The sequence below is a fragment of the Thunnus thynnus genome, chromosome 11 (assembly GCF_963924715.1).
Source record: "Thunnus thynnus chromosome 11, fThuThy2.1, whole genome shotgun sequence".
NCBI classification, from domain to species: domain Eukaryota; kingdom Metazoa; phylum Chordata; class Actinopteri; order Scombriformes; family Scombridae; genus Thunnus; species Thunnus thynnus.
In genome coordinates, this window is record NC_089527.1 from 20,576,333 (window position 1) to 20,601,696 (window position 25,364).

At 40.0% G+C, this 25,364-nt stretch overlaps 1 protein-coding gene across 1 annotated transcript; it reads right to left on the reverse strand.

Moving 5' to 3' along the window:
* Nucleotides 1-109: 109 nt before the first annotated feature.
* tbl1x (transducin beta like 1 X-linked) lies at nucleotides 110-25,364 on the reverse strand. Its single transcript, XM_067603707.1, has 15 exons — nucleotides 24,520-25,364; nucleotides 8,596-8,701; nucleotides 7,922-8,067; nucleotides 7,409-7,628; nucleotides 6,304-6,436; nucleotides 5,959-6,100; nucleotides 5,784-5,847; nucleotides 5,546-5,643; nucleotides 4,896-4,956; nucleotides 4,617-4,738; nucleotides 4,451-4,525; nucleotides 4,231-4,358; nucleotides 2,927-3,092; nucleotides 2,729-2,830; nucleotides 110-2,554 (listed from the first exon to the last, which is right to left on the reverse strand). Exons 2-15 carry the CDS (start codon nucleotides 8,651-8,653, stop codon nucleotides 2,528-2,530), a joined length of 1,542 nt encoding a protein of 513 aa, XP_067459808.1. The 5' UTR covers nucleotides 8,654-8,701; nucleotides 24,520-25,364; the 3' UTR covers nucleotides 110-2,527.

The following is a 25,364-nucleotide window of genomic DNA, read 5'->3' on the forward strand; positions in this document are numbered from 1 at the left end:
ACTTTCTTTATATGAGTGGTTGCATAGAACAGCATAGCAACACTTCTTTTAATATTACCACAGACAAATTAATCACTGTTACCTTTTTAGTCACTTCAAAGTAGTGCAAAAACAATTCAAAACACGGGCTCCATGTTTTCTGATATCAAAATAGAGTGATTTATTTGAGACACTGAATGACTTGAACATTTTGTATTGGAAACAGGTGACCACACCCTGGACCAGGGTGCGAGAGATAGTAGCTGTCACAGCACTTATTCCCTACTGAGCTCCTTAGCACGCCAAGAATGGCCACCAACCCACAGCCCAATTCTCAGTCTGACACAGACAATAATGGCTCTGAAAAAGTCAGAAAATGATGAACCACCCATTAACATCCAATTGTGACATTTAAAAAAAAAAAAAAAGACAAAAATAAAACATTGGCCCTTCACTTTCAGCAAAATCTTAACATTTGCCGAACCCATCATGACAAAAAAGTGCACTTCGCATTGCTCTAGAAGAAATTGACTGAAAGGGAAAGTCCAGAAAAACAAGACTAGGTCAAAGCCTAGTGTATGGCTGGACCATGTCAGAAACACTAGAGGGCTTTTCATTTGAGACGACGGATACAGGAAGTGGCGACACTCGGCCGAGGCGACTGATGAAGTTAACTTCATCACTCAGTCGACCAATGGTGTAACTTCATCACTCAGTCAATCAGTCAGTCACAGACTTTCACGTTTATAGGGCTGGCCCGCTGTGGTCCAACCAAAAAAGGCAAATCAAAGTGGTGACATGTTAGTCTGAAGATAACTTTCTTTTACATTAGATCCCAGTAAGCAGAAACAGACAGACATACTGCACACTGTTGAAACTCAGCCCACAACACAGGCTTTTCAAATCCGATCAGCTGGTAGCATTAGATGGGCTCTGAATTTTCAGTAGATTGATCAGAGGGAAAGTGCCACAGAGAAACCATGGTAATGCTAAATAAACTAGTTGTTTCCCTCCCCCACTCGGGTCTGCATGATACTCTCTCACAGGCATGGTTTTGTTGAGTCTGTGATGTCCCGTTCCACATACAACATGAACTTAAAGCAGCAAACCGAGCAGGAGACTGACGACTGCTCCCTCCCGGGTTGTTGACCAGATAATTCCCTGAATGCAGGTAATGAGGCGCACATTTCTTCCATGGCTTTCAGTGATCAATGGAGGACAGTAAACCTGCTTAACACATCCGTCTCAATGTCATTTGTGACTTACTGGAAAAAAAAAAAACAACTTGATGTATTAGATATGATTGGCCGAGTTGAGAAAGACTGTATTAAAAAAGACGCTGATGAGACATGCACTTCATTTAAAAAGAGGTCTCGTCATGGATTATCAGCAAAGATGTGACAGCTCTAGCCATTAATGAGCCCCTACATGACGGCAATAAAGTGTACTGTATATAAACATATATACACAGTATATAAGTCTGTGTATTAATCTAATTTACATATCTTTACATTCTTTAAATTTACATCCAAAAAGGGAGAAAATTCTCTTTGTAAACCACACTTTTCACATCTTGTCCACAAAATGACATTTTCTAATCTTGAGTGAATTGAGCAGGTCATTTTAGGAGGTTAGGACTATTTCTTGGCAGGATTTCCTTTTGTTGACCTGATGTTAAATGTGAGCTAAGGACTGCCTTGTAGCGGCACATTCAATTTTGACTTTCAAGAGTCCATCTGTGGAAAATAGACACAAAAAAGTAAGAAGTACTCTTGAAACAAACTATTCTCCGCTGAGGAGAGGTTCAGCACTCTGTCAACAGACAATACCAGTGCTTCAGTATTGATGTTACTTTCAATCATGTGTCCAGTTAGTTCATTTGGACATTAAGTAACATTTGCTCAGAGGGATTGTAAAACCACAACCCTTTCTTTCAGAATTTGTTGCCTTTCACAGCCAAACATGCGTGTCTCAGTAACACTTTTCTCTTTATAAAACTCATCTTTGTGTTTCCATCCTTACAACCCGATAACAGCTGGACCAGTGGCCCGGAGGGATCGCAGCACTTCCTCATTAGAAACCTTGTAAAACACGGATGCACCGAGGGAGTTGGATTTAGTCCAGTCTTGGGGATCTCTTACCGGCTTCCATTATGTCTCAAACAGGCGCATCATAAAAAACACACATCAACAAACTGTAAGGTGCACTGATTTCAGTTGGTGTTGGCTCCTCAGAAGCTACTCCTGTCAGTGCCCCTGACAAAGGCACTGGCAAAAGACTGGAGTTGGTCCCCGGGCGCTGCACTGCGGCTGCCCACTGCTCCTAGTGTGTGTGTATAGGATGGGTCAAATGCAGAGGATCAATTTCCCCACGGGGATCAATAAAGTACTTCTTCTTCTTCTTCTTCTTCTTCTAGTCATCTGGTTTTAATCCTTTGAGGGTTTTGTTTCGCTCCACCTTACAGCCCCTCTTGAGCAAAGAGTGTGTTAGCTGATGTCAGAAGAAGGCAATCTACTGCACATTCCAGGATTCATCAAAGTCATGGTGGCTATTTTCGGAGATCAAGAACACATACCTAGAAGGTAAAGGATTAAGTAGTATTAATAATACATTTCAAGCAACATGTCTGTATTTTACTTGCTGTTCTCAAAGTACCAGTCATGAGATCTCTCAGCCAGTTTTACTTGCTGCACGTGTAAATACTTAATCAGGAATAACCAGTCAGTCATCACAATGGCAAAAGGCTTACCGAGCCGTCTGACGCACTGGCACCGACTTTATCCCCGGTGCTGTTCCAGCACACCTCGAAAATACCACCGGTACCCCTGTAGCTGTGCACCAAGGCTCCAGTCTGAAACAGCACAAACAAATGAATGTCAAGATTTCCATTAGGTTTAAGGAACCACAAAAGCTTTTTCCCCGTCTGCTGTTTTGCAGAGATACTCACCGTGGTGTTCCAAATGTGGACACACTTATCGAACGAGCCACTAGCCAGGTGCTTGCCGTCTGGGCTGAAGGCCACACTGTAGACAGGTTCCTGGTGCTTTGTCAGCGTGTGAATACAAACCCCCCGTTCAACATCCCATAGTCGCACAGTCGAGTCAAAAGACGCACTGTGGGTGAGGAGAAGACAAAGAATACACAAAGCAGACATGAGAGCAGCACTACAGATTTCTAATCTTCGTTTCCAATAGATTTTGTAACATAAAAAAAACAATAATTTTAGGAAAGTCTTTGTCAGAGTCATAAAAATGACCAAAAGCACTAACAAGATGCTTTCAAAATAGCATAAAATAGTGATTTCATAATTTCTAGTTATGGTGGGGAATGCTGGCAGCTTTTTTAGATGTGGTGACTGAAGCCCAAAAGTTCACAATCAGAAACAAAGGAAACAACACCTATTTGGAAGCTACAGGTTGTTATCATCGTTTGTGTTTTTTGTTTGTATCAGAATGGCAATTTCATAATGTCAAGGTGTCAAACATCAATGAAAAACATCATCTTTAATCAGTGCTTCTTTAAGGGGAAAAAAACAAAAACACAAAAGGTCACAATTGACGTGCAAAAAAAAAAAAAAAAAAAAAAATTGCGTGATCTTTTTCAAAAAAAGTGACAAACTGTGGGCATCTATGACCGTAAAACTGAGACACTGCTAAAAACAGATGATGGTAAAAAAAGAGAGGTTGATTTCACTTCATACATCTTCATCGCCAAAGTATAAATTGGCAGGGCTAAGCTCCTTCGGGTGTCCTTGGCAATAAATGAAAGCGAACTCAAGGGGATATTATGGAAAGAGCAAAAGTGAACTAAATCCAATATGTATTGCTCACTTACTGCTCAACGGTGGCATTTACTTAAGATTATGATGTTCCCTCCCAGCTGTGCTGATAATCGCAGTTTTATTTCCAATGTGAATAATGGGCACGTATGCTGGGTTGACAGTGTGGGCTGTAAATTCCTGTGGTATTTGAACTAGAACATTTACACATGCTTGCACATCTGGGTCAGGGTGTAAGGCTGTGGGCCACTGACAATTACTAGCAATGGGAACTTTGTATCTACTGATTGTCAGACTACGACAAGTGACCTCTTCCCATACACACATATAGACTCATTCACCACAGTAACACATGTACATACAGAGTTTATGCTGAGAACACAAACCTCAACTTTACTCTCAAAACTGATCAACGTTGGTGGTTGGTCTCTATGATAGTGAATGCTTCAAGCTATGCGTGAGTGATTTCTCACCTGGCCAGCATGATGTTGGAGTTGGGGTTGTTCGTGCCGGGGCCTGTGGGACTCCATTTGATAGTGTAGATCTCTTTACTATGAGCCTGGAGGTCGTGGACACAGGACTCCTGCTTCATACTCCAAATCTGTGTAAGAAAGTGGCAGCGACAGAACTTAATACAAATCACCACTCAGGTTGGCTGTCTTTATAACATCTGAGGCTGGAGACAAGTCTTACCTTTAAGGTCATGTCATCTGAGCAGGAGGCAAGCAGCATACCTGATGGATCCCACTTAATGGCATTAACTTCATTCTGCAAAACAAAACAACTGTTAGTATCCAGGGAGTAAGACAGTATGGTATGAGATGTGGTCAGAAGAGCAAAAATGGAAAAAGCTGCTCACCGTGTGGCCCTGAAAGGTCTTGAGGGGCCGGTCGCTGCCGAGGCGACATACATGGATGCACATGTCTGTGCTGCAGGAGGCAAAGGTGGTGTTGTTCTGCCAGTCGACATCCAGTGCTGGAGCTGTGGGATTTTTGAATGCACAGGTCCAAATTTCATTACGGGTTGGGTGCACAGTGCACAATACAGCCACAACTGAGCAGGAAACATTTTGCATTTGGATTTGTTATCCACAATGGTACGCTGTCATTGTTCTGTATACATAGTGAACTCAATTTACCTGAGTGAAAAGGGAACTGCTGCTTGGCCTCTCCTGTGTGTGCATCCCAAATGATTGTAGTCTGGAAAATAAAATGGAGCATCTCAAAACGAGTGTGCAACATTTCTGCGCAAATCATTATACGGAACATCTCATATTATAGATTGGAGTCACTTGCCAATCTGGTGTGTGTGGGTTCGATTTGGATTTTTGTGGACATATTGAGAATACATTGTTGTATTATCAAAAGACAACAAAAATACACAAAATAACTACTGCAACTACTGTCTCTATTGTACAAAAAGTTAAGAAATGCATTATGTGGATTCCATTTTGTTTCACTTAGATAATTCATGAAGTTTGGTAACATGTTACAATAATGCTATGATGTCTTAGGTGAAAATGAAATATAAAATGTAAGGTAAAAGATGAATAATCAGAGTTCTGTGTGTGTGTGTCTCCCCCTTGAGTTTATACTGTAAATAAACTTACTAATAGCGGTGCAGTTTGCATTGTAGTTTATGGATGGAAACCAGAAAAATGATGTGTTACAGATTGATATGTTGGCTGGTGATCAAAGTTAATTTCGAGCCCTATTACTGTCAAAGGAAAAAAGGTAAAGATGTTATTATTAAAAGTCACAAATCCATGCTTGAGCTCTCATGAAGTACCTTATCTACGCCAGCACTGAGAATAGAGTTCCCCTTCTTGTTCCACTTGAGTGCAAATATGGGCCCTTTGTGCTGCCCCAAGGTGCTTGCCAGATTTCCTAATGGATAAGAGCCATATCCATTTCTTTTAGAAAAGATCCTTCAAAAAATTATCAAAAGGTTGCATCATTCACAATAACAAAGGCATAAAACTAATGACAGAGGACACAACGCTGTGCTACAACAATGGAGGACGTACCATCTTTTGTCCATATCCTGGCATATCCATCATATGAGCCTGTTGCCAGGAGCGTCCCCTCGCTCTGTTGGATGAAAAGATAAAATTGTTACTTAACTGTCCTCAGCTGCACAGTCTGTTTATCACATGGTTAAAGTAGAAGAGCATAGATGTGGATGGTTGATTTGGCACTTACATTCCAGTCTAGTGAGGTGACATCTTTGTTGCTGGGGACATCCTGGCCACCTTCTCGGATACAATGGCGCAGCACCAGCTGGGTGGAGTTGGAGTTATTTTTCTCGTTGAGGTTCCAGATCCTGGCGGTGGAGTCCCCCGAGCTGATCAGAATACCAATGTAGCAAGAGAGGAGATTGGGGGGGGCGGGGCGGGGGAGGGGGGTCAAAAGATTGTTGGAATATAAGCTGTCAGCGATGGTTCTTATGAAATCTGTCTTACAAAGTTAAAGCCAAAGCGTGCATACATTACAGCATGACTCACCCAGCATGAATTAAGATCTGTTTCAGCACCGACAGAGACTCACCCTGAGGCCAGCAGATCGCTGACAGAGTTCCAGGCACAGATGAACACTTCAGACTCGTGGCCTCGGAGCACTGTGGCTTTACTGGCTGGTATCTCCACATCCACATCCATCTCCATGGGCTCACAGTGGTTATCTGAGAGTGGGTGTTCACACACAGATGGTCAGATACAAGCAGACACACATACATATATATATGCACTAAACACACATGCAACACACCTATACCTACACTTGCCAAGCGAGCTTTGGAGTAGTACAAACATACTGATGATAAATGTACCTCTAATGAGTATGTATTGTTACACAAATGAAGTGAAGCTTTAAAAACAGGAAGATATCGTCAAAGAAAATCAATAATGTGTGTTTGCTGGTAAATGCCAGTGTTATTTTTATCCATCTCTGTCTGAAAATATTGACCCACTTGGAGCGCATATACTTATCACATTATAATGAGAAACCAGTCACAATAAAGGATTTAGCCTTGAAAATATGGAAAAGCTTAATGTGTTTCTACAATTTCAAAGCCTTCCAGTATCCTCAGACTGTGAAACCTTACTCACACCTAACCCTTCCGGCTGCCATCCACACCTTTAAATTCAATTCCTAAGTGATGTGCTGGCACACAATCAGCCACTCCAATTCCCCTTTTCTAGTGATCCACCTGATCGACAACAGAGAGGAAGCTAAAAAGCTGCTCATGATTGCACATTGTGTGACGATCATTTGGCTGTTTTTGTTTCTCCGTGTTTATAATTTTAACATCTCATCTGAAGTAGAAAAACTGTGATGGTTTGGTAGATGTAATGCAGCCTGCTTCCTTAAGACAAAGACAAAACACAGCACAAGGAGAGCAACTCCTGTCTTCCATGTCTTTCAATTTATTCCCCTGTTTTACAGTATAGATATTACACTATTTTGATGAGTATGCTGAAACTTGGAAGAGACTTTTTTTGTACTCAGCTGGAATATAATCTTAACAACAGGAGTTCGTATTATCTTGTTACCCGTCTTGATTACTATCTGATCACATAATTATTTTACAAAAAATATGTCAGGTCCTACTGTGAGATAATGGGGATATCCACATTTTGGAGATTCAACTTACTCATGTTGTGAGTGCCATTCTCCTCCCCGTTGACAGTGGCTTCTCCATTCTTTGGTGCATTGGACTGATTTCCAGAGGTCGAAGCTACCGTGGCACAAGTGGCCTGCTGCTGGGCTAATCTGTCGCGGAAGGCCTGCTGCCGTGTCTGCACCACATCTGGCATCACTGCGTCGATGAGTGACAGCGACTCAATTGGCCGACCGTCGAAGACTGTACCGTCCTGTCAGGGCAACAGCAATTACCAGCACATAATGAGGAGATGTTATTTTTAATTAACAACTTGTCTAGAGTCATGTTTCCCATTCATCAATCATAGAGACGAAGAGTGTTTCCTAAATAGCATCCTTCTACAAACATTCTTCAATGTTTCTTCTACTATAAAGATGACTGTAAATATTAAAAAGCATTTCCAAAGAACTTAGTGTGTTGTCATAGAGATCAAAGTCTGTCTTTGTCTCATTAAGCAGTAGAAAACATCTGTGGGAGTCAGTAACAGCAGGTCCCTGCCCTCACCTCATTGATGCTGATTTCTGCCTCCACATACTGAAGCCCTTTCTGCAGGATGGAGATGAGGGCTGCAGGGGGCACTAATGTTCCATTGATGTTAGACTGGCTGATGTGGCTCTCGATGCCAAAGGTGAATGCTGAGTGGGAGAAACCTGAAAACAAAACACCATTCATATTCATTAATGGGACATTGCCAAGCAAAAGATGTGCACAAACACAGCAAACATATTCAAAGACATGTCTTGTCTGATCCAAACAACGCTAACGGTAACTGTATACAAAAACACGGTTATCACATCTTAAAGAGTACAATACAGCATGCCAATGTCAATGTTGACCTTTTAGGGTTACTAATAGATTGTATTCTGCCAGATTGCTTCACAGGCAGGCTCAATAAAGAGTAATAAACAAAAAAACACAGCATGAGCATGCAATGTTTGACCATACATAACACAAAAATGTAAGCATATTATGTGCTGTGTCTTTTGAAACGGTCTATGCATGATAATTGCATTTTCTAGACATGGTCAAATTAGATGTGGATGGTTAGCAAAACCAAACCCTGTAATACTAAAACAAACTCAAAATATCTGCAATTCATTTATCAATCCCGAGTAAAAATCATTTATTTTAAGTATAAAACAGCATCAGTGTGTAAAGCAGATCTTTGTGAGACAAACCTGATTCTTGGAGGTATCTGTAGACCAAGAAGTTCACTTCGTCACTGGTAATACTCATTTTAGCCCAAAGAAACAGAGGAGGTCTGTTGGAAGGCTGGGCTCACTCCTAAAGATATATCCAAAAAATGGGAAGTAAGATTAATAAATAGGCACAACGTCTGCAGACAGCACAAATCTGTCTCTATCTTTGCCTAGTGATGCAGTCACGTGCTGACATACTTTAATCAAACACAAACACAGGACAGCCCTGACTTGTAGCCTGTCAGTACATGCTCCCTCTTGTCTTACCCACTGCTGCATTAATCTTTCCTTTAACTATGTGAGTGGCAGGGTCACTTTACATGTGAGTCCATGTCTAGTACTGAAGGCAGGTATTTCCAGACTTTCTTCCTCTCTAATGGGAATGTCTACATCTATTTGGCTTTAACAGAGAACTGAATGGTGCTTCCCATTAGTGACCCAGCTGACCATATAGATGGAAGAAGCCCTGATAAAGCAGTAAGGATATTAAATGCCTATCTACTCCCCATCTGGTGATTTACAGAAGAAAGCAAGAGGCCGATTATTCATAGCAGCAAACCTCACCTTCCCTTCTGAGTAATTTTCAACAAATAGAGGTGTTTAAAAGACTTTATGTTAACATTTCAATTAAGATAGTCTCAAAACTGAAGGGAGCTGAAGAAAAAAAAAAGGTAGTTTAGTTTTTGTCCTCAGGCTGATGAACACTGCAAGAATACTGTAGAGCTCATAATTTCCCAATGACTCAATCATATGCTTTAGCACAGTAGGGTAAATGGAGGTGGAAGAACATTGCTTATAAACCCCCCAAAACACAAACACAATGTAAACATACACAAATGTACGACACATACAATAAGAAATAGAATGGTCTATAAAAAGGTTCAAGTGAGAAAAATGGAAAGGAAAAATGCTTAATAAGAGAAACAAACTGCAGCCTGAGAATGAGTCATCATGACATATGTAACTACTTCCTACTTTCCAATGGGGAAATAAAGGGACAAACATTTTGCTGAGAGCACAAGGAGAAATAAAAAACTGGGGATGGTGTCAGGTATGAAGACTGTATGGTTGTCCAACTTTCACTCCAAACACTGCCCAGGCCCACTCAAGTTGCCCTTGGTAGCATAGCAACAAGAGATTGAGCAAAATAGACAGAGAATAGTGTTGTCCCAATTACCAGTGGGCATACAGCCAGAGGGGTTGAACATGTTACTCAACATGAATTATTCACTCTTTCACCTTGGTATATTCTTTCAGATGGAGTCGACCTTTATTGTACCACAGCACACATGCTAAGGACTGGAATTAGAACAACTTCTGCAACTGGTGCTGCCACAATGTGAAGATTATTGTCATTTTTAGAATAGGTGCTATTAGGTGCTATTAAGTTACCACTGGAGTGAAAAAAAACCTGCAACAACTGCAAAAAGCAGAGCAAAATCTCACAGTAATATTACTACACATACTGGATTCATCTGTATGTTTTCATTATTGTATACATCAACAAAACAGACAACAAAACACTGAGCTTGTCTACCTTAGCTATTGTGCCCTGATTTAACCACTGCCACAGTTCACTTTAGCTAATTAGCTTATATATGGGACTTAGAGGGGCTAGCCACATCAAAGCAAGGGGGGGCACTGTTCCCAAGGCCGCTACAACTACATACCAAACAACTGGAAACATAATTAACAGGCAGCCTGGAGGGGCTCAGGTCCCACTGGGAAAGGGCAGCAGCAATAATCCTTCTATCAGATGGGCCCATGATGCCACCATCCATTACACTACTCCCTGGGCATCCAGACCTCCTTTGACAAAACAACGTGCCTTCCAGGAAAACAAGACGAAACGCTAACCTCTGCAATAGCTCTAAGGTTTATCCATTCTGAAGTGATAAGTGGAGTCAAAGGCTGAAGATATGATCCCTCTGAAAAAAGAAACACACAAAGAGGGGGAAAAAAAACAACACTTGCTTGTAAAGGCAGCTGCTACAAAAACTGTTTATACAACACAGATGTACCATGAAGAGGTAGGAGATGTATACTGTAGATAATATTCATCCTATGACATAAAAACACATTTCCCTGAGTGTTGTTGTGGTAATGTTGTGATGTAGCTGAAAAAAAAAAAAAAAGGTACAGGAAACTTAATTTAGAATCATGTTATGCTGAAAGATGTTGCCAATATTAAATCTACCCTCATTGATCAGTATAATGCAATACAATTTAAACAGACTATTAGTTTTAGCCTGGCGTAACTTGGTTTTCCCAATTAACTGGCAACTAGGTGTAGGTATACATATAATTTGGATGCAGTTTCCTCTGTGGATTTGGTTGCTATGGCAATATGAATCATTTCACACATTGTAAAAAAGGAGAGAAATCCCACAGCCATTAACTGTATGTTTCAGCCAGATGAGCCGTCAACAACACAACCTGGAGATACTAGAGAGCAGCAAGAAACCGAATTAAAAGTGTTTTATGCGGAAGGAGCATCAATACATCTGAAGAATGAAACCAGTCTATGGGTTACATGCACCAAATCGATTCAAACCCATCAGTGGTAAAACATGGTCTTTATGGTCACTGTGCATGTATACGAGGCAGAGAATGATGTTACAACTGTAACAGTAACATTTACCAGTCCAGTGTGTTTTCTATCCAGTTCTGAGTGAAATTCACACTGCATTTTAAAGTTGAAAATCTTTCCAAATGAACAGGTTTCTTCTTTAATAGTCCTTGCACTTTAAGTTGTCGTTCTCTCAGATAGCGGATTAGACTAATGACCTGTTAATGGCCAAGAAAGCCCAGGAACAAGTAGTCCTTCATATATGGACCTTTTTATCCTTGTGGTGACGAAGCACCGAGACCAAAAAAATGAAAATTAAAAAACGCAAGTACAAAAACTACATAAGAGCAATTAACAGTTCTTGGAGCATTTCTAAGAGCTGATGGCAAGACCTCTGACACAACTAGCATGTATTTCACAATTAATTCTTGACTTAGTTTCCTGTAGCTTGATGTTCTAATTTCCTGCCTGAATTACATTGTATTACAACTGAGTAACAATTATTTAAAAGGCATGTCACACGCAATTTATCAATACACGCGCTGTCTCTTCACATAAAAACCTTTTTAAGAGTACAACCAATATACAGCTATAATGGCGTTCACATTTTCAAATGCAAACAGATGACAAAGACAATAGATGGAACAGACAAATGGAAACCCTAATGGGGCAATGATGAGAACCCCCTGCTTTGCTCATCAGGCTAATTAGGGTTAACTTTAAGATGTTTACTGCACTCTTGCTGCAATTACTTGACAGTGTAAAAGTACCCCACCAGTTCCCATACTTGCAACTAAGTGCATTGTGGACTAAAGCAGTGGTCAAAGCTGAAGACTAATAAAAACCTTCATACGGTTACACTCTGTCTACATCAGACACGTTTCTGTTGCAGTTTTTAGCCTTCCGTCTCATGTGCCTCATGTATTTAATAGGTTAAATTCTGTCTACGTTGGTCATGTTACTGCTCCTCACTCACTTTTACAAATGTATGTCCTAAGCCCAAAGCAAACACTGTGGTTACGTGTGTATAAAAAGACACCTTGGTCGCGGTTACTCACGTAAAACATGAGTGAAACAAAAGCCGTTGCTCTGCCTGTCTAGATAGCTGTATCAAAGTTGAACCGCAATTGTTCCATCAGATGCAAGTGAGTCAGATAACTGAAAAACTGAAACGCCTCCTGTGCTCAAACGCTGACCTTGTATAGTCCCCTATCAGAGGCTACGCTGCAGGGCGTGCTGAGTGACATCGACTTGGATATGTTCCAATGCAGCTCCGACAACATCAATGAGTCGGCAGAAGTACTGACGTGCTTCATAGCAGCACCAGCCAACGTTATCAGCCCAGGGTGACAGTTTGGTCATTTCCGAACCAGAACCCGTGGGTTGATGGATGCATGGATCATCTGTGCTGCTTTAGGCTGGGCATGCTGCTGCTTGCAGCTCAGGACTTGCTGTTGGAGATGTGAAGAATACAAGATGCCGTCCTACAGGTTGTGACACGCGTTAAAAGTTACTAAGCGAACTCCATTCTAATTAGAAAACTATTATAATTGTTGCCAGTGAGACACTGAGAATTATAAGTACAAAAGATACATATTTGAACTTATATGGTAAAGAACAGAGCTGGCTCACTACAAGTAGTTTGAGCAGGGTTATAACCATGGAGAACAGCTATCAGTTACTAAGAGTTCAGTGTGTAAAACAAAGGTCACGGTGTGAGTTCTCGGTAGAACCTGACAGGCTACTCTCATCTTCCGGAGTTTGCATGTTAACTGTCATCACAGACGAACTTCAGTGCTAATGAGGGCATTTTGAGCATGCACATTAATTAAAACTGTTCAAATGTATTAAGTGATAAGGACTGAAATGATTCGTTCATACAACACTTTGTCAATATGCAAATTCAGTTTTGATATTGTTTGGAGTTTAAATGAAAGGGAATGATGTATGAGGCAAGAAAATAAGATAATATGTCCATAGCAATATGTAAACATGATTTTAAGAGGGAACAGAGAGTATGCTCGTCAGGTCTTTAAATAGATTAGAAATAACATTAATTGATTGGATCAGCAAAATGCAATCATTTTAAAGTGAGCTTGACTTTTAAAACTGTATTTGTCAGCTTTCAGATGCCCTGATTAAAACAAATTTGCCACTGCAACTAACTGTTTGAACAGCACTCTAAATAGGGCTTGTCATGTTAAATCATCCATCCATCAATGAAATCAAATACAACACTTTTCCGACAAAAAAAACATTTGAATGCAAAAATAATGGAGCAGTGAGAACTACATAACTAGCCATCTCCTGCACATGCAGGTTTTTGAAAAGAATGATGTTGAAAACCAGCATACCAGGGACCCCATTTTCTCCTGAACAGTCACCTCCTGACAGATGTGCAAACAAGACCTGGAAACAGCAGCCATTTTCTCTTGAACTGCTCTGCTGAGTAAAACCCGCCTTTGAAGCTTCTGGTAGGGCTGCAGTCTTGAGGGGGAGGGGGAGCGAGCGAGCGAGAGAGACAGAGAGAGAGAGAGAGAGAGAGAGAGAGAGAGAGAGAGAGAGAGAGGGATGGTGGAATGGGAGCAGGGTGATAAATAATGATCCCCACACAGGTAATCACAACCATTATACAGTATAGACCTTTTTTTTTTTTTTCACAGCAGACATGTTGACTTATCATAGCATGAAAAGCACAGGTGGAACTGATAACATTAACAATGTCTCAGTTCCAAGTGTTCAAGGAAGCCATACTGATGAACCATCAGGGTCATGAATTTGGAAAAAGGAAATGGGATTCAGCCGTCATTAATGTTATTGAATGCACCTGTGTTTTTCTTACACTGACGTGTCAAACTTCCGGCTAAGAAAAAGGTCTATTCTTTGCCTCTGAATCACTTAGCGACAGCCAATGTAGGTCGGCAAACTGGGGGAGGGGGGATGGTAGCCTTCAGTCTCTCTAGGGGGAAACACTTGTCCCACGCTTGTTATGGTAGCAAGTGGCAACACTTACCAGAAACATCAGTATTTTTCAACCTGGACACCATTTTCCCATCTTTTGTGTCTAAGTGACAACAATTTTTGAAATTGGTCCAGTATTGAGTGAGAGCGCTGCAGCTGGCAGCCGCAAAGCCGTCTGCAATGTAATCTGACGGGGCGATTGCGCAACGTAAAATGTGCGTCCACTTAAAAGTGCTTGTTTTTGCCACTGACAGGCTCCAATTGTTATTGCAAGTGTCTGACAACATTATGGAAAGGATCCCTACAAAGCAATAACTTTTTTTTCTTTACCTTTCGCTTGATCCGGTCTTTTTTTTTTTTTTTTTTTTTTAAATTGTGTCCAACCAATCTCGCTCAAGTCTCATTCTGAAGTCTTGTAAGAGTTGAGTTGTTTTTGAAATCAGCTTAATATTCAGCCATGACAGAGTTGGAGAGAGGAATGCCAGGAGGAGTTTGTTGTGTTGGGAGTACAGAAAGTGTAGCTTAGTGTTACCTAAAAGATTTTCAAAGTTGCTGCCGACTTCTTAGTGGAACAACTCTGCACACCCATTCCATGTTTGTACCTTTTATACAGAACAGCGCAACATTCACGTCTTGTGTAAAAGGGGATAATGTTTATCAGGGGTGGCCAACCGTGTGCCATGAGAGTCTGCAGGTTTTACCTTTACCCACTGATTAACACTCCTTTCAATAGTGGGTAAGACTGGAATCACCTGCTGAGCTGATCAGCTGGAAACCTACAGACTGATGGCCACCACTGGAACCAGTGGCCCAAACCCACTGGTTCTTTCAGCAGCAACAATGAGAAAGGTCATCAAGGTAACACATTAGTGAAGGTATTTAGTGCTACTACAGGCACCGATGCTGCAAGCATGCAGCAGTGTTTGGAGTGTATTATTCTTTTTCAATAAATAACTGTATGGACAGTGACAAACAGTGAGGATCACTGAAAGGATTCATCATGATGGCTTCTAATCAGGAGCATCAGGACCTAAGATTCACCCACACGCTGAACCCATTAGTGTCAAATAAAAATGAAAACTCCCACTTGCCTATTGGTGTCATTTGATATTCTCTGTAGAAACCCAAGGATATCAGCAGCCTAACATGGTTCAAAGGAGAGAACTCGGCTGTTTTTCCTATTGACGTGGACAAGTTACATACATAAAAGGACACCTACAGCAATTTCTGAGTAGAGTGTATGAATAACAAGTAAGGAAAATGAGGAGTAAAATGATATAGATATTGTCATCACAGGGACAAAACAACTTATGTAACGTGTATCCCTCCATCAAAAGTCAAGACTACAACTGAAACTAAATATGTTCATATGAGACATTTTACATAACCCCTACCTCACTACAGCATTATTAATAACTATGCAGTGTTGTGACGACTTATAAGCTTTAAAACTAAAATGAGCAACATGCCCAAACAAACGCAGATTTTTGTGAATTTCTTTTTTAAAAACTCTTTTTGGTCCAGACATCAGGTAGCCAGGTCATTTTAGTTGCCTAAACTTAAACACACATTAATTATCAATGTGGTAAATTTATGAGTTGATTTTGGAATGGTTACATATGTCATTTTAGCATGAGGTCTTCTTGTATGTACCATTAATTCTTTAATATGCCAGCCATGGTTAAAAATACATCATGGGGTAAGGAATAAATGCGATTACTGACCAGCTACGTATAAAGACAGATTTGACAGTCAACAGGTTATTGCGGGGCATGTCAACACTTTGCCTGATTTCCTGCCTTAATCTGGTTTCTTCGAATAACCTGGTTTCTGTGCAAATGTAAGCACACAAGGAACCAGTCGCCGCAGGGCCTGCATGTGTATATGACTGTGTGGGGGTGGGTGGCAAGAATATACTTTGTGTGGAAGAGATTGTGGGACACAGAAAGCTCTTCTAAAGCTCAGCACAGCACACATACAGTATAAGATCTCCCGTCGTCTCTTTAGAGAGCAAAGCGGGAAAAGCAGCCTGAGACATGCTGCATGTCCTTTGTTACTTTGGTCAAGGACAATAAATTACAACCTTTCATTCAGCAATCTCACCATATCACTGCATGTATAGATAAAAACAAATTGTGCATGATAGTTTATTGCTCCATATTAACCCATCAAGGACACCAAATGAAGAACTGAACACATTCCTTCATGAATAGTAAAACAGAAACTGGTGCTTCAAATCTAGGCCAGTGCGGGACAATGTGACAGGCCTTACATACTTTGTACCTTTATGCTGCATGATATGATAGAGAGCCACAAGTTCCTGTGTATTGCATTGGAAATAGAAAGTGACTAATCTGTACATTTCATCAAAAATAACAGACTGAGTAATGAAGACGACGGAGTGTACTGGCTGTGTTGACATATTTTAGATGTTACCAATTTCTCCACCACTGAAAGGAAGTGAAACTATTACATCTTTATGGGAATATAGTGTATGTCTTAGTTTATCGTAAGTGCAGTTTCACTGTGAGAGAAAAGACAACTAAGCATTTAATGATTTTAGTCATTTTTATTTGGTAGAGGAAATGTGCGTAGTGTACGTCTACATTCATTCAATAGCAAGAAAGATGTAAGTGCCCTTGAGATTGTAATTGTCAACATAAAAGCCTCAGCCAGGCAGTTCTTTTTTCAGCAAGATGAGGATTGCACAAATAAGCTCTAAACACAGCGACACACCAGTGTGGGCAATACAAGTGTTGCTATGGTGACCGGAGGATCTTGCCTCTCTGTCAACAGCTGCTCATGCCACCCTAAACAACCCCCTTGCTCCTTGAGCTTTCCTTCCATCTGACTTCAGGGTCAAACAAACAAGGCAGAAAAGTGAAATACTGATCTTCATTCTGAGCCGTCTCTCGACTTTCTTTACATAGCATTTACAATACGATACTGCAGACAAAAAGATTTCCCTTCATAGTGTCTGTGACTGTACACATGGAATAAAAGTTTGGGAAGTCTTCTTGTAAATAAGGAGACAGGAGAGTGAACGTATTTTATATTAATCTGCAATTTCAGAGATGATTCTTTGTAATTAAAAAGCTGACCTTGTAATATGTCACACCGCACTGGTAAGAACTACACACGCAGTACATTATATTAAGAAATGATTACCTAACTCTTGGTGTAATTATACATAACTAAACAGTGCAGGTGCAGACTGATAGACCTGCTGTTATAGTACCTGGGTATTGGATAAGATGCATGTACACTTGGTACACGTTCATGTTCACCACTGCTGGCGTGAGACTGTGGTATGAAGTTGACAAGTTTCAAAACTACAAAGAGTAGGAAATTACAAACTATGCAGACGCAAACATGAAACTTTCATTGGCATTTCACAGATGGCCGTTCTGTTTTCGGAGCAGTGTGCTCAAAGCCACAATTCACGGTTCAGAAGTTAGACTGAACTCTGTATGTCAGTCGTAAAACTAATAACTGCAAATCCATCAAAAGAACTTTACTAACTTGCGTGTACGAGTGCTGGAGAGAGGTCAGTTCAGTAACATGCAATGATGTAGAGGTCCTCATGACTCCACTCAGTTCCGAGGAACCCGAGACATGACCCGGGACCTGAGTCATACGGAGTCCAAATTACATTGAGTCTAATCAGGTCAGGTAGGGTCTCGTTTTACTGCCACGGGTCTTGGTTCTGTGTGTCAATACGTCTGACACACAAATGGATCAGTGCATTTTCTCTATCAGCTCTGACCACGTGGTACGTCATATCTGCCTTGGGAGAAATTATTTTCAGAAATCAGTAGCCTGTGTAAAAGATAAATGGTATTATATGACAATTATCTTTTGTAATTAATTTCACATATATTTAATTGGTTTGAAACAGCTTATATCTTTTATCTCTCAATCACCCAGCTTGGCTACACAATGAGTTATTATTGGTGCAGGAGATGAAAATAGGACTTTCAAATGTTTCTATAAATGATTCTTTGACGCATGTAAACAAATTATTTTTGAAACAACTGTCTATGACTTCACATTTGTTTTTAGAGCATTATTATGCACTGTTATAGCAGAAGCTTGTTGACTGATAGAGTCGATCACATTTTGGACCAGGTCTAGACTGTGCTTGGGGTCACATAGGAACGGGTTGGATTGGATTTAACCAATGAAGACTTCCACCATGACGCTCAATGCGGTAAAGGTGAACACCGGTGAAGAGCCTGTTCACAGATCTTGGGGATCTTGGGGAGCACTACTGCATATGGGCAAAAAAGTTGTATAAAAGGCTTTTGTGGCTCCAGACGGAGCTGCACGAAATTTGATAAATTGCCTCAAGTGAATTGAATGTGATCAGATTAATGTAAAGACCACACACACTATAATCAGATGATGATCACTCATTCCTTATACTCTAACCACATGACTGAATAAATGAATATCCAACAAAAAATACAAAAAAACAACAAAACTTTATATAGAGCATGTGAGCTAACAGGAATTAAAGGAGAGTCCCAACTTGACATCCTGTGACTCAATGTTTGCACATGACAAACTTTATAAAACAGGCAGCAGAATTCACTCTCTAATAAAAGGTCAAGTTTTACTTGATTGAATTGATTAAGGCTTCAAAAGCTAAATAAGTTGAGTGTTTTTAAGATATTTTGGGGGAATTTCATGCCTTTCAATATAGTAACAGTAGAGAGATGACAGGAAACGAAACGAGAGAGAGAGATGGGAAACGACACGCAACAAAGGTCCACTGCTGGAATCAAACCATGTACGTTGCAGTTATATAGCATGCATCTTAACCACAAGGCTACCGGAGCGCACTAGCATAATAGGTTTTAAAATCCATCAGTGATGTAGCCTGTGAGAGAATAAAACAGTCTTCCTCCTCATGATCATAACATTTTTAACTCACCACTGTTGTTCTCTCTGCTCCCTCTCACACATAAGGTGCCAAATATCACACAAGCATTAGTGGTTCTTTCCATAAATGTCCTGTCATGTCTGAATGAAGCCATAAGGAACGTACACTGAGAACGGACTCTTCAGTGAAGTAAGAAATATCTTGAGTAAGAAATTAACAATATTTATATATTCAGAGATTCTGGATTTTTCAATGAGGGAGAAGGTGTAGATGTCATTTTAAAACTTTCTAACCAGGTGATTGAACAATATAAGACAAATTATTGTTCAAAGAAGAGTATTTTTATATACTTTAAAATATGGGGATAATGGAGCACATTTTCAGACAGTCTCTCCTACAAGGCATTCATCGCGTTTAATTGGGTAAAGCAGTGATGTTGAAAGGTTTTCAGTGTAGTGAGTAGTGTAAATAGTCTCAATCATCTTCAAGATCATCAACAAGACGCATAGGCAGTAAGAAAATGGTGACAGGTAGATTTTTTTTCTTTTTCTCAGCTGGGTTTCTTTTATTTATTTCTATGATTTCAACATGGATTTATTGTTCACGATGTTGCATTATCAGGGGAAAAAATAGTGTCCCCTGGACACGTCGATTGTGAGTTTTAATGCGTCAGAGACACAGGAAGCATACCTAGCAACATCACTAGTAAACAATGAAATAAAGAGCTGAGGGGAGACGTTCAAACCCTGCCAACTTTATCACCTCCACACAGCTAACCAATTGCTGAGGGACTAGGTGTGAATGTCAGCTTCAGAAAGTTGCAGAAATTGTCAGATGTAGAATTCATACCTCTTAATCTTAAAAATGTAACTGTCAAACCAGAACGCACAGATGTCATACACACACTAAAAATCAGCAGAACCTACCCTTTACATGGATGGCCGTTTCTCATCAACTTTGAAATAACAGAACTGGAGATCTTGGGTCATTATCATCAAATTTATGACCTTTTCCCCAGTAAAACTAACCAAGTTGATCTTTTTACTGCTACATCCATGCCTGTGTGTAAACCGGAAGTGTTGAGAAGCAAACACAGCATGTACTTTCACAGAGCAGATTTTTTCTCCATAAAAAGTCCCCTGGAAAATGGCTAGTACAACTCACATGCAAAAATCGTGGTATTTCTGAATACCATAACTATGTGTGTGTCTGGGTGACTATAATAGTGACTATGCCATAAGCCTATAAATGAAGGAAATTAAAAACGAGCAATAACACCTGACAGTTCAAAGGTCTAAGGGCACTGTATCAGCCACAATATTACAGATTTAATGTCTGAAAAGATCATCATATCAAACGACCCAAACATAAAGTGTATATAAGAAATGTTGCAATAATTATTATCTCAGTAAATATATTACAATATAGCCATTAATGTTTGTCGTATTCAGTCAGACTTTTGTTTTTGTGTTTTCAACAGATGTATGCTCTGAGATATTTAATATCTCACAATTTTATTAAGAATTGATCTTATATTGGCATGAGAATTTTGTCCCAACGTGATTAGGCAAAGACATCTTCGTAAAAACAACAATGTACAAGCCATAGTAGACAAAAGATGTTGATCCCTGAACTCATGAGTTTAGTTGTACTGAATCTGAAACGTGTTTTTCTTATAATATTAATATTTTTAAATGGCGTTCTCTTTGTGAGAACATACTTTTTTCACATTTACATTTTCGCTACTATCTTCACTGCTACACAACTCATGAAGCAAAGTGACAAGATAAGTTTACGTGGCTGAATCAGGAGGGGGTGAAAGATGAACTAATAGAAAAGCCATATTCCCTTTAGTAGACAGGTTTCAGACTCTGGCATGCATGTGCTTGCACAACTTCCTGAACAGCCATCCACCAGTAACAGTAGCTCCAAACACTTTCCTTCTGAAAAACTAGTTAAAAATGACAGACCCTGGAAAAAATGCTTGTGACTATTGACCGAGCATAACCTCACACAGACAGGTGTGCACTAAAAAGTGAACATGCTCTATTAAAAATAAATGTAGTCTTAAAACAAGGAAACTGAATCATTGGTTATGTTGGGTTCAGACACAATAGAAATAGAAAGTGATTGGATGGTAGACACTGATACAGTTGGAGGTTGAACACACCCTTAAAGGCAAATGGCTTCCTCCCTCTAGTTTTCATTTACAAAAGGACAGAGTCCTGGCACAACAGACACAAGTTCACACAACGATAAACAGAGCCGCCCTAAATCCAAAGTAAGAGCAAATAAATAACTATAGCCTTGAACTAGCCAGTACTTGTATGGATGTTATTTCAGTGTAACCTCCGGTCTGCCAGTTGGCTGGTAGCCCATGCACACTGCATGTCCCTTTTGGAGGGATAGAATGGCTCACCTCCCCCCATGGCCTATCATAAATAAATACTGCTACAGAAATATTTGGACAGCCCGATACAGAGCTTTACAGCAGCAGAAGGCTGCCATGGGCTTTCTCAGGGACTCCCTTGCCCTACTTATGAGCATGGGATACATTTCTGTTTTGAACACACAGTCAAACACTGTGTACCATGGATTTGCTGTTGTCTCTTCTGTGCCTCTCTGAATGAACAGTAGTTTTGTTAATAGTGACTTATCTAAAATCAATTTAGAGCCAAATGAGGACTGACTACAGGCCATCAGATGAATGAATTACGATCCTTCACGTATTGTAGGAAATCAGCTTATTCCAGACCTAAAACCGCAAACAGCATTGAAACCAAAGACAATAGGTTTAATCTCAAATGTCACTGAACAAGATGTAGACAGACAATAACCTGTGGGCCAACAACATTATTCATTAATGCCCGCCAATGACTCAGTACAAAGGTTCTGTGTCCATCTAATGAAACACCAAATTAAAAAAAAGACAATAAAAGCCACCAAGTACAAAATGTTAACTTACTCAAATTTCATGAAGCATTGAGGAAACTTAAAGCTACTCACTTTGTAAAAATGAGACCACCAAAGAGAGGTATTGATAACTTTTGACAATGACGCTAACATATTTAGAGATCAATTACTGGAAAAGGTAAAGTAATCCGAAGCATGCAATTAGGACATAATAAAACCCCTATTGTTCTTTTAATAGGTGGCACTAAACCTGTTCTTGCAATGACTGCCTTTAGGGTTCAAGGCAAATCCTCAACTCTGGTGACAAAACTGGTCAACAAACTGGTAGAGCAGGGCGATATGGTTGAAATCAGTATCACAATATTAACAAGAATATTTTTTGTGATTCAAATAGTCTATATATTGTAATATGGAAAACATGCAAAAACCACATGGTCAAAGTGGTGTTCACTTATCAACACACACAGTGAAACGCACTGTTTCACAGTACATTTACATTCAAACATGCAAAACAAGTTGACCTTTGTTGACTACAGTTTGCTTGGAGTCATTCATTCATACAAAGGAAATTTTTTAAAACCCTAACATTATATAATAGTGCTGTCACTTTTTATTCAAAATTAGAAGTTCCATTCCGCCCACATATTTCATGATCATGAATGAACTTTCACACCCAAAATTTACAGTGTATAAGCCCAACAAGCCATTCTTTGCACCCTAGCAGTGGAAGTGCGTAAAATGAACTCTACCCTATTACTGTTCTGTTGCTTAGTGCAAAATGCAGTGTGGTGAAGCTGTTTGCAGACTTTGTAAAACGCAACTGTCTTACGGTAACATTATCAAGACAACAAATCTGTCAGTCACCCATTAGTTTTCTCAACTGAGGCATATTATTGAACGGAGCAATGTAATTTGTACAATAAACAATTTAAATGTTAGCGATAATAAGATAACTCGACCAGGCTTACATATTGGCCAATATTAGCTCATTGCATGTGTATCGTATCGGCGTACATATCAGCCAATAAAGCAAGAAGTTTAGTTTTATTTGTAGTTTATTTAGTATAAAACGTCCTACCTCATGTGTTTCTGAGTTGTAATTGTTAAAAACACAAATTTAAGGGATTAGGTTGTGTAAAAAAAATGTTTTGTCACCCATTACATCATTATTGAATTATTGGTAAAAAAACAAAAAAAAGTGATAGCCTTATTACGTAATCATATCTGGCTACGATATACTATAAATCGAGGGAAAGATACTGACTGAATAATAATATTGAAATATTGCCCATCCCATATTCTTTCTTCATATATAATGAACACAACCATTGGTTGTGAATGGTTAGGACTATTCGGAGTTATCTACCTTATAACTAATATCTTACAATTTAAAAAAAACCCAAAAAAGGCAGTAGCAGCATCCAAAATGTCACATTAAATCCAGTCAACACCTTCCCACAAAAAAGGTTCCTCCCAGTGTAACTTCACCCCTGCCTCCATCTGATTTCAGTAGCTTAAAAACACTGACTGATATTGTGAACAACCCCACTAGGTCAAGAAGAAAATGGGGGCATCTCTTTGGCATTAAATATTCAGGCCATTGAATTAGAATCAGGTTAACACAGCATTCAAACAGCGGTATGTTTCTGCTGTTATACACTGGAATCCCTCTCGTGAACAGAGATAATGAACACTTTGATGTTCAGAAGCCATGTGAGATATCTTAACCGTGTCTGTACATGCTGTATCCCATTACTCCCTGAACTACACATAACAGCCAGGGCTACTCACTAGAAAATAAGGAGAATTTTATGGGTCACACAATATTCCTCAGTCTATTTAAAGAAGTAGTCTGCTTTATAAAGTGTCCTGTGAACATGTGGAATCACCATGGCTTCATATTTAACAGGGTTTCTTTTGATAATTTGGTAAATCTGCTGTGCTTTTAATACAGTAACATCTGACACAGAGTCAGGAAACAACTTAACATTGTAGTTATACAGTAACATAAACTGTGCCTTGAAAACTGGTTGCAGTGTATAGTACAGTTGACTGTCCTTCCCCTCCCCCACTCATGTGCAAGATAAATATGTATCACTCATATTTCAGCTTGAATAAAATGACTGAAACTGCACTGGTGCAACTTAACGTGGTGAAGGTTCAGCATTGCGCTATTTAGGACAAAGTAGATATCCTAGTAATTCACCAAAATGGGACAACCTTCAACCTCTGAAACTTATTTGATTTTGCGAAGTATTAAAACAGAGCTACCAAGATTTTAACATGAGTGGAAACAACTCACCACAACTAACCAGTGCCAGAAAAGTGAGATGTTTGCATAACTAACACAGAAAAAAGGGGGGAAATTAAAAGACAGAAGTAGGAATTTCAACACACACGTGTGGAGTCAATGGGTGACTAGTATGTGTGCCGGCAAATCTCCTAATCAACGCCATAATCACCAATTTCAGAAAGTCATTATCCTCTTCGCATAAAACCCACACATAAACAAGACGCAGCATTGAATGCAGTGCAGCTTAAAACCACGCCACTCGACTTTCTTTTACCGGCTTACCTTTTATTGTGAGAGTGAACTCGTGGTGTCCGCCGCCACCTCTTCCTCTTCCACAAGGAGAACCCTCCAACTTCAGTTCAAGCTAGCAACGACTTTCCTCCCATTTCGCTTATCGTCATACTTCAACTTCCGACCGCTGGTGTATGACTCACTGTCGGCTAATTTGGGGCGCTAACAAAGCGTAGTCGCCCAGACACACAAACACACACACACATATATATAAACACACACACAAGTGGCGGTAAAGTTGGAATAAACCCGAGTTTCTGTGGCTGGGGCTGCAGGCTACTCTGGAGTTTCACCGTTCACTGAGAACAGCAACGTAAAGAGACAGCAGCAGGCGCTGATCGGCAGCGGGAGAGAGATGTAGACAGAGAATAGAGGAGAGAGAGAGAGAGAGAGTAAGGGGGGGGGGGACTAACTGACCTTAAACCTGAATATTGAAAACACGGCTAACCGTTACTACCAGTCGTTTCATATCCGGTATATCTCATCGACCTAATTGGCCGGGTGACGTACTACTAGCTATCTCCACTACGAGCGCTTACATAAAGAGATTAAAGTGTGTTGTCGTCCTACGTCTGGTTACAACGGCTGTGAGTCGTTTCCACACACCAGCTACTGTATGTTTGATACAGCTAACTTAAACGGGTACTTAAAACGAAGCTAACGTGGCTTAAACTTTAGCAGAAATACGCATTTGGTTTGTACAATTAGCACGCTCTCGTAAAACCGTGCTAAAGTGTAATATGACTTTGATGTTTTTGTTTTAGTGTAAGCACTGAGCTGAGATACAGTCGAGCATGTTGCCTATCCGGCCTCTGAGCCACTTCCCCTCCCCCACA